The following is a 14,082-nucleotide window of genomic DNA, read 5'->3' as shown; positions in this document are numbered from 1 at the left end:
CATTCATCCACCCACAAAATGTACAGCTCACTTCCATCTGCCATCTGGTTCCACCCCTCTTGCTCCCTGTGTTTAAGTGAGACTGACCTCACCCCAGCTAGTAGTGACCCTGGCTCTCCCAGTGCCACCTTGAGGAGAAGGATCAGAATGCAGTTGCAGGCAGTGGAGGCAGCAGGAAGGAGATGGGGCCAACCAAGACTCACGGCAGGCAGAAGCCCTATCCTGTGTGGCCCAGGTGCTTCCCCTCCACCCCACAGCACTCCCTTGTGGCCTCAGGAAACCCTGGCAATTAGCTAATCCTTTGGAAAGCAGCTAATTCCCAGATGGTGCAGAGGATCAGAGATCACATAACACTGCACAGAGTCAGTTAGGCTGGCAGGGCCCTGGCTAAGTAGGCAAATACAGCAGCCAGTCTCCCCTAACTCTGCCCTACAGATGTGTTTCTTTAATAGCTGGTAAGAAGTGTTTGTTTTATTCCTGACTCTCCCCCACTGTCGCAGTTTGATGGACAGACGGGGCAGACAAGGAACCTCCTTCTGCAGGATACAAAGACTTGGTTGGCAGGTCCAGAGCAGGCACCCTATTTTCACTCAGACAGTATGTAAGGCAGGCCATGGTCTTTAGGGGTCTTTACCTTTGAGTCATAGCAGCCTGCTGGCACTGGGAGAGAAGGGTTCAGGTCTTCACGGCAGCAGATAGTGTTGCACGGATTGTGCCTGGCATAGGGCTCCTTCAGATAGTCTGGGAAATAAATGGAGAAGAGAAAAGAAATAAAGCCAGTCTACTCACACGACCATCCCCAGCAGGGGCTAAGGGCTCCCCCTATACACTCCCGAATGGAATACCCAGCAAGCTGATGCGACACTACTTGGGAAGTTGTAATGATAGAAAGTCAACTCGTAAAAGAGAATGGGGGAGGGATCAGGAGAGAGAAGGTAGTGAGCAGCTCTGGCCTTAATATTTTAGTCTAGAACAAAAGAAAAAAGATTACAAAACAAGAAACTAAAAATGAAGATGGCAAGGAGCAAGGTCTATCAATGTCTCCTGCAATAGCAGGAAATTGGGGAGTGGGGGAAAAATATGCCCATCTGATTGCAGTAGTGTATTGCTACTCAGTGAACCAAAGAAAGGAAGTCCCCATGCCCTTTCCCTCAGATCACTGCCAGTTCACCATGGGAGAAAGTCCTTCCAAACTTCACATGTGGCAAACAAATGTTATATGCAAAAGAGAATAAAAATAAAGCAGCTATGGTCATCTGTACCTAGAGATGGTGTTTATTCAGACCACTTTTTCCCATTAATCCCAGTAAGGTGGATCCTGACAGCACCAAGACAGAGGATTGTGCATTGAAGGACATTCCTTCTGAGAGGAGAAAGTTAAAGGAGTCTTTTTAAATGATTTTATGCTAAATCCTCTGTTAGTATTATAGACACATTGCCTAGTACTTAAGGTTTTGCAAGACCCTTTCCTTGCTCTAGCTGTGCTCAAGAACAGTTCTCCCCAGAGAGCCCTAGCAAGTCTCCTAATTCTGTTCGTGTTTCAGATGTTCTCTGGAACGGTTAACTAGAATAGACCTCAATGGCATGTGCACTCAGAAATGAAACCCTCCCTTGTTCCTGCATGGGGTTTTTTTTTTTTAAAAAAAGAAGATTTTCAAATCTTATTTCAGACATAGATTGTAAGTGCCTCAAGGCAGGGACTGTCTCTTTGTCCTGTGTTTGTACAGCACTGAGCACAATGTGGTCCTGAGCCATGACTGGGGCTGCTAGGCAACAACATAATACAAACAATAAATAAGTAATAAAAAATCAGATCAATGGAAAACAAATGAGCTTCTTACTGTTATATCTCATTATATACTTCATGGTCTCCAAGTCAGTCACTTTCCCCTGGTCCCGTCGGAAGATTTTTGCTCTGGGGGCCAGTTCATAAGAAAACTCCAAACCATATTTTTCAACGTACGTTGCATACCCACTGAGGTTGTAGATGCTTTCATGGAAAGGGATGTTGTAAGAAGGCCAGTATCCTGCAAGGGAGATAACCCATTCTGTTATTTAATTGTTTAAAAAAAATGTTTAATTGCTGTGTTGCCTTAAGAGTACCGGCTAGGGAACAGGAGCTAGACCCAGCCTGACAGCAGCAGAACTCATCAGTTGCCATTGGGAGCAGGTGAGTTAATTCTTAAGGGGATTCCACTGGAGAGATGGTGCTAACAGAGTCTCAGGCCTCAGGCTTTGAAGGCTTATCCCACAAAGCAAGTTTGAGCCAGTTCCAAGTTAAAGACTTACAGGAGTATCTTTTGGTGCTTCGAAGGGAGGTCTGAGAGGTTCAGGTCTAGATAGTGCCCACAGGAAGAGGTGACCACCTGTGCACCCTCATGATCTGATGAAGCAGAGGATGCAGCAATAGTGCTCATCCACAGTAACACGTGCCTCCTGCAAGGCACATCTAGAAGCCACTGAGCTTCTTTCTTAAAAGGAAAAATGATCCCTAAAATGAAAAGCACATCAACCTCACACACCAAATATATGCATCAAAGCGGCATGCTGAAAAGTTGAGAAATATCCCAAAGCACCAAACAAATGCAGAAGTGAGGAAAAAATCGTGTGCCAAGGCACTGAATAAACAGCCACCGAAGACATCAGAGATACAATTAAGGCCCTGAAACAACAAGCAGAAAGAGAGGTCACAGCAAAACAAACCGTGAAACCAAAGGGGCCAGCAGCCTTCAACTCAAGTAACCCAGAAAGGAGCCACAGAACTATGAAGTGAGCTTATGCTCAAATAAATTTGTTAGTCTCTAAGGTGCCACAAGTCCTCCTTTTCTTTTTGCAAATACAGACTAACATGGCTGCTACTCTGAAACAGAACTAACTGTTGTTATAGACCTGATTGGAAAGTAGATCAACACAAAAGGATCCCCAGAGAAACAGGCAACAGGCTAGTGAGAACCAGAGTGGAGAAGGCTGGAAGGTTGTGGTAGCTGATGGCTCATACTGACCAATAAGGGAGAGAAAGGGAATCTTGTGCTTGCCACCGCCATCACTGCCTCAGCAAGCCCAAAGACTTCGAACTAGGAGAGTTTTGTCCTATCTCACATAAGACAAAGGTCAAGACAATCCTGTCATGAAAGTACCTGTAAAGAATACTGTATCCAATTGAAATTACGGGGAGATTATTCGGAAGGCAGAATGCAATTGTCTATAGTACAAATAAGTTAGGAAGCTCCTAAGTTTGCAAAAAAATAAAAAAATGCCATGGGATCATTCAGGACCATAAATAGACAGGACCTGGCTCTGAAGTGAAATCCTAGAAGAATTAAAATGTGATCCTTTTCTGCTAATTAAAAATGTACAGTAATATAGTCTTTTCCCCCATGGGGGAAGGAGGTGGTAATGGGATGGCATATATTATTGAAACATGGCACCTAGAGCTACACAGCCATCTTTATCACCAGCCTAGGGCACTGGTTTGCTACTGACAAAGGGAGATTGCCACCTACTGAGTCTCAATATCAGGGTTTTGCTAGGTCTCCCACCTAAATACCGACTGATTTAACACCCCTTGTTCTGAGGAGTTGGAGTGGGGGAATCTGATTGGTTGATGCTCAAATAATAAGTTGGGGCTCATTAGGCAACTGTTTCAAAAATACAAACCAAGCATTTAGACATATAAAGTTTTGATCTAGTAGCCAATATGTCGGAGCCATGCACTTCTCTGAGTAGGTGGCTTGCAGTCTTATGTCTCGATACATATGTGGCACAGAAGTGGGTGTCCTGTATAACTGCACAGCCTGCATTGTCTGACATGACACACAACCTAGTTGAAGGGAACATCCAGTGTCACATGTTTCTCTGAGCAGTAAAAGAGATGTCCTCCATAGATTAATGCACTTGAGCCATCCTCCAAAGAAGTAGCTGGCAAGATGTGGGCAGGCCAGCTTTCAGGAACATTCATTTCCAAACAGAAGGGGGTTAATTATTATTTAGCAATAAGTTCTACAGTTGTACTGTCTCAAAGGAAGGCAAAGAATGCAGATGCCTCCCCACCCCCACCTGCAAAGCAATATATTTAAAAACGACAGCAAAGTAACCCACGTTAAGTTCTCCTCAAGTAAACCCTCTCTCTCACCGTTCCCTGCTTCTGCAAGGCTGTAAATCCCACCTACATAGTGCAGTGCCCTCATGTAACAACTCCTGGATGAGTTTCTGCTCCAGATAGAGTCATGCTGTTGCTGCAGGTTAGGCCATGCAGAGTGCACAATGAGCAGTACGTAGAGCTGGGAGTATGGGCGGCAGCTGGCCCAGGCATACAGCAGGGACTCTCCTGGATCTCTAGGAGCAACTTTCTTTTTTACTCTTCCTGATTGTGAAGCAGCAAGGGACTGTACTGAGTGCTGTGTGGGGAACCAAGGACTGTCTTGTGGTTAATGTACAAGACTTAAGAGTCCAGAAATCTTGACTCTATTCCTGGCTCTAATACAGACATGCTTTCTGACTGTAGGCAAACAACCTCTTGGGACTCTGTTTTCCCATCTATAAAATGGGGATAATACTTGCCAATCTTGCACAGGGGCTGGAAGGCTTAATTCATTACTATTTGCAAAGTGCCGTGAGATCTTTGGATGGAAGGGGCTATGTAGATGCAAAGTAAGAAGTTCATAATCTCGGTGTCTTACCTGACACCTCTGCTCCAGAGGCCAAAGACAGATGCAATAGCCAGCAAGTCCTTCTGCATTTAAGGCTGGCTAAGAAACTGCATCCTTTTCTCTCAGATATGGACCTCGCCTCAACAATCCATGTCTTTGTCACCTTAAGGTCTCCATTACTGCTACCTGCTGTACCTGGGGCTCCCCCTGAAGGCCACCTAGAAGCTTAAGCCAGTACAAATGCAGCTGCCTGACTTTTCAGTAGGACAGGGAGGTTAGAGCATATTGCTCCTGCTCTGAGCTCTGCACTGGCTGCCAGTTCATTTACAACTAAAACTCAAGGTGCTTGTCTCTATCTGGATCCTGGCATTCAGAGACCTCCTCTCCACCTTTACTCTGCAGCATCACCTATGTTTTGCGGGAACACGTCGGCTGCCTGTCCCATAGGTGAAGCTCAAAGGAGACAGATATATCCTTGGTTGCAGTGGAGAAATACACTTCGAAATGTATCTAAGCCCAAGCCTGGACAACTTTCATGAACACTGCTCTTTGCTCCAGCTTTCCCTTTAAAGTAAGTCTTGAGTCCCTTGTCATTCAGCTCATTTGCTCCGCAAGAATGCTTTAAGGGCTATTATTTTGATGCTGCAGTGTATATATTGTTCTCTTTACACCATCTTTAGTTGCTGAGACTCTTCTTTCCAGAACTTTTGCTTGTCCAATCTTTATGATTTCTTCACTGCTTTGGGCAACTGCAACACTTTTATTTCTTCCACTTTTCCAGCAGTCTTGGCTTGTTTACACTTTTCTTGTAATGTTCTTGTTTCATTGCATGTCTAGCTTTCCCTTGTTTGCTTCACCTTCCAATAACTTCCTCCACTGTATTTTGTCATTTCCTTGAATACTTCCCATCCAGTCTATAGTGAGATTTCTTCATCAAACACAAATTAATGGAACACCTTGCAAGCATCAACTGGTACACCTCCCTCACATAGCTAGCCTTATCAAAATCAAATTTGGCTCCAGTTACACCCCTCCGTTTCTTGGACTTTAACTTAATATTAATTTTTCCCATTCATCATTCATGATCACTGCCACAGCCAGCAGCTCTATAGTCTAACATCCAAAAGTGCCCTTCTATGCCTTTTACTGATAATAATGTGGTCAATCTGGTTTTTAGTTTGACCGTCTGCTGAGCTGCACATAATCTTTTGCATATCTTCATGAAGAAACCAAGCTCCACCAATAATCAGATTGTGTATCTCACAGCAAGTTCATTTGCCATCCTGATACCATGTTGTCCCAACTTTATTCATTTGCTTACCATATCCGCTACCAACCTTTGCATTCATATTTCTCATTATAAAATCATATCAAGATCAGGAATCTCATCTACAATGCTATCCACCTCTTGTTACAATCCACCCTTCTCTTCCACTTCTGCTGCTTCTGGTAGTCCATAACAACTGGTCACAGTTATGCATAGTTTACTGCAGGCAGTAGTAAACCTTGCTATGACAATCTGCTCAGACTCTGGTTTCCAGCAGTTATTTGAAGTAACTATTCTCTTGTCCACTGCTATAGCAACCCCATCCCTATGCTTTGCTTGTCCACCTGAGTGTCCTGAGTAAAGGAAAGTATAATGTCCAATTGTGAACTCTCCTATACCCAGCCAATGTGTCTGCTGTTTGGCAGCAAAGGTAATGTGTAACTTCCTTAACTCCTCCACTGCTAGCTCAATCTGGCCTGACACAAACAGTTCTAACATTCCACTTGCAATATGTGTAATATGTTTAGCTGTTAATCAAAATCCATGACCATTTCCTTTGTTAGGCCATATAAATCAGTCTGGCTTGCTGTATTGTTTCTATAACAAATCAATTTCAGATGTAATGGCTTGTTAGCACATTCTACCCTATCCAGCTCATGGGAACGCAATGTCATAGCCTGCTGGCCTGCTAGGAACAGGCACAATCAGCAGTTCCACCTTATTTGCCCTTCAAGGCTAACAAGCTTGGACTGCTTGGATTTGAAATCAGTTTTCCTTCTCCTAGATAGACTTGCCTAAAGAGGTGAAACAAGCCCTATCTGCCCTGGTTTGAAATCAGAGTTCCCATCTATATGCAAAAAGGTTAAATTGTACAGAAACACAATCAAGTCAACAATGCAAGTGGTAAGAAATGCTACCGGTGAACCAACAACAAATATCAAAGAGTTCCTGGAAGTATGGAAGGAGCATTTTGACAAAGAGCTGAACCGTGTTATTTTTCCAGATGCAAGCATTCTAGACATGCCAGATGAACAGGGCAGAATGGATATAAGCACTGAACCACCATCTGAAAAAGAAACAGAAAGAGCAATGAAGCAGTTAAAAAATGGGAAAGCTGTAGGAATAGATAATATAACAGCTGAGCTGCTAAAAGCTGGTGGAATAAGTGCTATCAAAGCATTAGAAAAATATATAAGGTCTGGGAGCAAGAGAAAGTACCTGATGACTGGGTAAAGGCAATAGTTGTACCAATCCTGAAGAAAGGAGATCCTGCCAATTTGAATGATTGAAGAGATATAAGCTTATTATCAGTACTGGAAAAATCACGATGAAAGTAATTGTCAACTGATTATGGCCAGTTTTAGAAGTAGCAGTAGGCAAGAAACAGTGCAGCTTCATACCAGGCCAAAGTTGAACTGATCCGACACACACTCCAACAGCTGATGGAAAAAAAGCGAGAATGGGGATTAAAGATGTTTGCTCTTTTCGTCAACTTCATGAAGAAATTTGATTTGGTTTGGAGAGAAGCATTATGGAAAGTTGTAAAATCATATGCAGTTCCAGATAGAATAACGGCAATTATAAAAGTTATGTATGAAGATTCCTGTAGTGCTGTAAGAACTGGTGGAAAATTAAGCAACTGGTTCAAGTCAAAGTTTGGTGTAAGACAAGGGGGCATGGACTCACCATCACTTTTCATCATGTTCTTAAATTGGACATTAAAAATGGTATATAAGTTGGAGGGCATGACGCTGGGTGATCTAAAGTTAAGCTCTTTGGCTCATGCAAACGACACTGTACAACTAGCAGACATGTTAGAATTGATGATGACACTCTTCACTACCTTGGAAAATTGGTGTAGTCGACTTAGATTTGCAATAAGTGCCAAGATGATGAAGTGGTTGCATCTTGGAAAAGGGACAATATATAAAGTGTTGAAATGCAGCAGTGGTGAAGTCATAGAACAAGTAAAACCTTACATGTACCTAGGAAGATTGATCAGAGCCAACAGTTCCACCAAGGATGAGGTTAAAAGGACATGTGCTTTAGCTACAACAGCTAGTTGATGAAATTATGGACTGATAAAAACATTGTTTGGCATCAAAATGAAAATGAATCAAACCAATGTACTAGCAATATTATTCTGTGGTCTGGAAGCAGCTGCGTTAAATGAAACAGACATCAGAAAGTGGCTGGAGATAACAGAGATGAGAGTTCTTTGGAAGATGGCAGGAGTACGTACTGTGGAATGACATTATGACAACTGACTAAGTTAGGAGGAGCAGGATGTGAAGTGACGGTATAGGATTGGCTGAAACAAAAAGATTATAATAATTACAACACCTTAGAAGGCAAACAGGATGCAGAGGAAAATAATGCAAACACAACCACGGACAGTCAGACCTGAAGGCTGACCAGGCAGGAGGGTCAAGCCACAGACAGGAATGAGTGCCGGTGCTATAGTGCTCCTCATGCTTTGGGATGAGAAGAAGAAGTGTATGTATTTCAGACTTTGGGGAAATGGCTGATTTGTACTGTGCTTGATCCAACATATGCAAAACATGTCCAGAAACTTGGGAAATGGCCATGTTGTCAAAGCACGTATTGTAAAATGTTATTTTTTTCTAACGTTTAACACACACACAGATTTTCCCAAAGCGGTAAGTTGTTTAAGCCTCACAATTCATTTCATTTTCCACTCCTGCATATTCTCTTCTCTAAAGCCTCCAATCCTTTAAAACTTATCCATAAACAACAGCTAAAAAATTTTTTTTAAAAATTACATGCTTTTAGTTTTCCCAAGTGCTTCTGAATTGCATCTTTTGGATCTGCCTCTACCCTTCCCTAAAATCTTCTACATGTGGTACAAGAAACATTCAAATACAGAGTTAATCTTTCTGTTTTTTGCCAAAATATCAGTTTGTGGGTTGTTTTTGTAAATGCCCTAGCCGTGACTTGTTCCTTTTCCTGCTCTGATTTCCTCTAACTCTTTAGTCCTCACTGCACATTTTCTGTCTTCCTCTCTCACACCTGCTGGGTGGCCACTCATGGACCACCAGCTTGGATGACACCAGGACTTCCCCAATGACTTCTGATGTTACCCCATCACTTTTCAGGCCCTTAATTGACCAGAGCCATTGCTAGCCCTGACAATCTGAGGGAAGGAGCCAACTGGCAGCACTGGAACCACCGTCTCTCAGTTGCTCTTTCTGGTGGGCAGGAAGATAGCCACTGAGATCAGCTGCCTGAAGTTGCTGAACAGAAGGATTCTGGATTCTGCTCATCTGGAGACAAGGGACAGGCTGTGAGTCTATTTGCTTGGCTCTCAGGCAAATGCTTAGGGCAGAACATTCTGTACAAACTATGGGGAGGAATGACTGCAGATCCTGGAGTGAGGGATAGGTCAGGTCCAAATACAGCCTGACTATAGACAGGCTCTAGGAAGTAGCTATAGGTGGGGGACGAGGCCAGCAGCTTCCCTGACTGTAGCCCAACTGCATAAGTCAGGAAAGACTTAGGGTTTGGAAACATATAGAATAGCTTAAACCACACCCAGCCAGCAGACAACCTGAATCAGACTTCCCCATGTTCTCTTGAACTGAACACATGGTGCAAGTGAATGGCCAGGCCAGGGAGCCCGGAGACAGAAACATAGTCAGAGAACACATCTTAATCTGGTCCAGAGATAGAGGGACTTGACTAGGAAAAACACAGATCATCAACAAAATGGGCTAGACGGATAATACTAGGCACGCAACTGGCCTCACAAATGAGGACTTGGCAGAAGCAGGCAAAAATGACTGTGCAAGCACAAGACCAAAATGAAACTGCACAACAGCAGTTCCAGCTCAGTCTAAGAAAGGCTTGGCCCAATCACACAGGGCAGATGGTCTGGTCCCAGTCACTGATGCATCCTCTGCATCACCAGCTGGCACTGCACTCAGGTATCTGTCGCAATCCCAGAGCAATGGGAAGGAGGAACCACCTCTCTAAAGACCTCTCTCCCGCTACCCCACTTGAGATCAGCTATTAGGCTCCTTCATTTCTAGCCCCTTGGAAGAGCCACCGGAGTAGCGATGCTAAGCCCACCCACTCAACAGCAGGAACAATCAACTGCCATGTAAGTAGCCATGTTTCAGATCTTCACTGAGGATCTGGGAGAAGCATATGTCCATAATGGCCAACATCAGATTCTTTAGTTTGCAGTTAGTGAAGTTTGCCATGAGCTCCCCCAGTCAGAGGGGATTAATGAGGCCTCAATTTGTTAGTCTGTCCCCAATTAAGCCATTTCAAAAAGTGAGAAACAGAAGGAGAAAAACCACTTATTTCTGCATCTTCAGCGGATTAGAGGTACACAAAACGTAAAGCGGATGAAGACATTTTATAGATTATTCATCATAAGCACCCCCCCTAAAAGTGTTGTTTATATTGCAATAGCATCAAAAATCTTCTAGACGCTTCCATGGAATTAGAGAGGGCAGAAAGCCAAAACAAACCCACCACAGTTATGCATCTTCATGAATGTTAGTGTATGTGAGTCAATTCTAAAACTCAACACATCTTCAGCTGCGCAACTGCACAATAGAACAATGGAAACAAAACAATGAAGTCTGTGGACAGAGCTCAGACACAAGTGCCTGGAAAATGCTTGTGAATGTGTCCTGATTGCTGATACTGGCTGCTAGCATGATTTCTTACAATGTCTTTGGGTTATATTTTCAGTTAACCTGTCACTAGCTTTGCTGTGGGCTTAAGAATTGTGTCACCAATTCTTACCTTCAGCACATCCTAAAAAGATGTTCATGGTAGCCATTTGCATTCAGATGCAGCAGATGGGAGCCAGTTTCATATGGAACACCAAGGTGCACACAAGAAATTACTGCCATTGGATCTAGGTGACATTTACATAAAAAGCTTCCCAACTTGGAGTCCCAGATGTAAAATAACACTCCCGTTAGCTTGCACAAATGGTTGAATTTTCCTAACCCTAAAGCTATCAAAGCAGTGATTACCTTTACGGAGAACACTTGTCTGATCAGAATACTCCACGAGTGTTGGGATCTGCTCAATGATATAGAGTGCTCCGTCATCCAGGCTTCCTTCCAGCTTAACCTTCTTCATATCTAGGACCATGTACTGATTGTTATAGGTTCCTAGGGGGCAATTAGGAGGAGGTTAGATCTTTCACTACTGCCTGGAGAAGCAGGGTAGGAAAAAAAGTAGGGAGTGCTTTCTTTATTCAGAAGTTCATATAAACTTACTTACCGGAGTTGCATCTTAAAAAAGTTTGTGCCCAAGTTTTGCCACTGTCTGCCATCATGTTGGCAATACGGACTCTCTGCCAAGCAAAGAGAGATTCAGGCACCACTTGTTGAAGTAAAGTTTGGTTAAACACATTGTTTGTGGTCTGCAACATTACCAAGCCACTGCCAAGTAAGTAAAAGTCATCCAGAGACATCAAAAAACCTTAAACAAAACAGAAGAGCTTCTGTTATCTTTGTGGGCTCTTAACATGGAATAGACTCCAGCTCTGCCTCATAGTCCTATGCTTTAACCAAAAGATGTTCCTTTCTCAAACAAAAAAGGCATATAACTTGCATCAGGCATACGTGCTGCAATAGAGCTAGAGCGACTTTGAAGGCTCAAGCCATTATCCTCTCTCATAAATCAGGATTCCATGGCTTTTCTCAGATTAGAGTACACCTAGAAGAGAATTACTCTACAAATAATTGTTCACTGAACATACAGCAGTAACAGATTTCTGCAAGCACAAAACAGGCAGGGAACACTCATAGCTTGAAGTTTTGAGTAGTTAGTTCCAAAAAACAAAATGTAGCAACAAATAAAACCTACCCCAAGCACAGCTTTAGAATCACAGAATCATAGAATATCAGGGTTGGAAGGGACCTCAGGAGGTCATCTAGTCCAACCCCCTGCTCAAAGCAGGACCAATCCTCAACTAAATCATCCCAGCCAGGGCTTTGTCAAGCCTGACCTTAAAAACTTCTAAGGAAGGAGATTCCACCACCTCCCTAGGTAACGCATTCCAGTGTTTCTCCACCCTCCTAGTGAAAAAGTTTTTCCTAATATCCAACCTAAACCTCCCACACTGCAACTTGAGACCATTACTCCTCCTTCTGTCATCTGCTACCACTGAGAACAGTCTAGATCCATCCTCTTTGGAACCCCCTTTCAGGTAGTTGAAAGCAGCTATCAAATCCCCCCTCATTCTTCTCTTCCACAGACTAAACAATCCCAGTTCCCTCAGCCTCTCCTCATAAGTCATGTGTTCCAGTCCCCTAATCATTTTTGTTGCCCTCCGCTGTACGTTTTCCAATTTTTCCACATCCTTCTTGTAGTGTGGGGCCCAAAACAGGACACAGTACTCCAGATGAGGCCTCACCAATGTCGAATAAAGGGAAACGATCACGTCCCTCGATCTGCTGGCAATGCCCCTACTTATACATCCCAAAATGCCATTGGCCTTCTTGGCAACAACGGCACACTGTTGACTCATATCCAGCTTCTCGTCCACTGTAACCCCTAGGTCCTTTTCTGCAGAATGGCTGCCAAGCCATTCGATCCCTAGTCTGTAGCGGTGCATGGGATTCTTCTGTCCTAAGTGCAGGACTCTGCACTTGTCCTTGTTGAACCTCATTAGATTTCTTTTGGCCCAATCCTCTAATTTGTCTAGGTCCCTCTGTATCCTATCCCTACCTTCCAGCGTATCTATCTCTCCTCCCAGTTTAGTGTCATCTGCAAACTTGCTGAGGGTGCAATCCACACCATCCTCCAGATCATTTATGAAGATATTGAACAAACCCGGCCCGAGGACCGACCCTTGGGGCACTCCACTTGATACTGGCTGCCAACTAGACATGGAGCCATTGATCACTACCCGTTGAGCCCGACAATCTAGCCAACTTTCTATCCACCTTATAGTCCATTCGTCCAGCCCATATTTCTTTAACTTTCTGACAAGAATACTGTGGGAAACTGTGTCAAAAGCTTTGCTAAAGTCAAGGAACAACACGTCCACTGCTTTCCCCTCATCCACAGAGCCAGTTATCTCATCAAAGAAGGCAATTAGATTAGTCAGGCATGACTTGCCCTTGGTGAATCCATGCTGATTGTTCCTGATCACTTTCCTCTCCTCTAAGTGCTTCAGAATTGATTCCTCGAGGACCTGCTCCATGATTTTTCCAGGGACTGAGGTGAGGCTGACTGGCCTGTAGTTCCCAGGATCCTCCTTCTTCCCTTTTTTAAAGATGGGCACTGCATTAGTCTTTTTCCAGTTGTCCAGGACTTCCCCCGATCACCATGAGTTTTCAAAGATAATGGCCAATGGCTCTGCAATCACATCTGCCAACTCCTTTAGCACTCTCCTTTAGCTTTCTATCATCAGATGTGGGAGAAGAGCTAGAGATGCCAAGAAGGTCAGAAGAATCTTCTCTATTGCTAGTCTATTTTACACACTTGGATACTCCAGTGATGAGCGGCACTACAAAACGCTTAGGACTTATCTGTAGTTGTAATTTACACCTTGAGTTATTTGGGAGCAAACCTGTGCGTGGACACTCATTCAGAATAAAAGTAGATTTTACCAATTTAAATTATATTGGAATAGGACATTCTTACTCTGAAATAAGCATCCACACACAGGCTTGCACCAAAATAACTCAAGCTGTTAATTACAAACCAGTTTAGTTATATTGGTTTCAATTTCCATGTAGACAAGCTTTAGATATTGTGACGGGGCAAGGCCAGATGGCTATGGAAGAGTAGTCTTATTGGGATCCGGGAAGTGGGCGGGCGAGGCCCGTCCAAAGCTAAAGGATCCCCCCCAGCCTAAAAGGGGGATCCACAGGACCTAGATGCCCAAAAAATTCCGGGGGACAACTAATAAAATAACAGGGACAGGTGTGCGGTCAAAGGGTCAAAAGAAGGGAACCGGACGGGGACACCGAGCAGAGAACCCCGGACAGCGCCCACTGCTCCTCAAAGGCGTCAAGGGAGTCAGAGGATGCCGCCCAGAGGAACTCTGCCCGGATACGTGAACGGACCGAGGATCGGAAATAGGCCCTACAGTCACAGGAGACTCCATCGGCCAACCTCCTCACTCTGGTTTATGGAAGAGTAGTGGGAGATAGATATATTAGCTCCAGG

At 43.9% G+C, this 14,082-nt stretch overlaps 1 protein-coding gene across 2 annotated transcripts in view; it reads right to left on the bottom strand.

The window, feature by feature from the left end:
• Nucleotides 1-14,082, bottom strand: part of PLBD1 (phospholipase B domain containing 1) — a 54,710-nt gene that overhangs the window by 1,430 nt on the left and 39,198 nt on the right. For both annotated transcript variants that reach the window (XM_038374688.2, XM_043502566.1), the window contains exons 7-10: nt 11,182-11,382; nt 10,929-11,069; nt 1,842-2,027; nt 635-741 (exon numbers count right to left, since the gene is read on the bottom strand). In XM_038374688.2, the coding sequence (XP_038230616.1) occupies nt 635-741; nt 1,842-2,027; nt 10,929-11,069; nt 11,182-11,382 (635 nt within the window). The remainder of the gene's footprint in view (nt 1-634; nt 742-1,841; nt 2,028-10,928; nt 11,070-11,181; nt 11,383-14,082) is intronic.

This window comes from Dermochelys coriacea, chromosome 1, assembly GCF_009764565.3.
Source record: "Dermochelys coriacea isolate rDerCor1 chromosome 1, rDerCor1.pri.v4, whole genome shotgun sequence".
Lineage (NCBI taxonomy): Eukaryota > Metazoa > Chordata > Testudines > Dermochelyidae > Dermochelys > Dermochelys coriacea.
The sequence above is the reverse complement of the archived record's forward strand: the minus strand, read 5'-3'. Positions and strand labels throughout refer to the sequence as shown.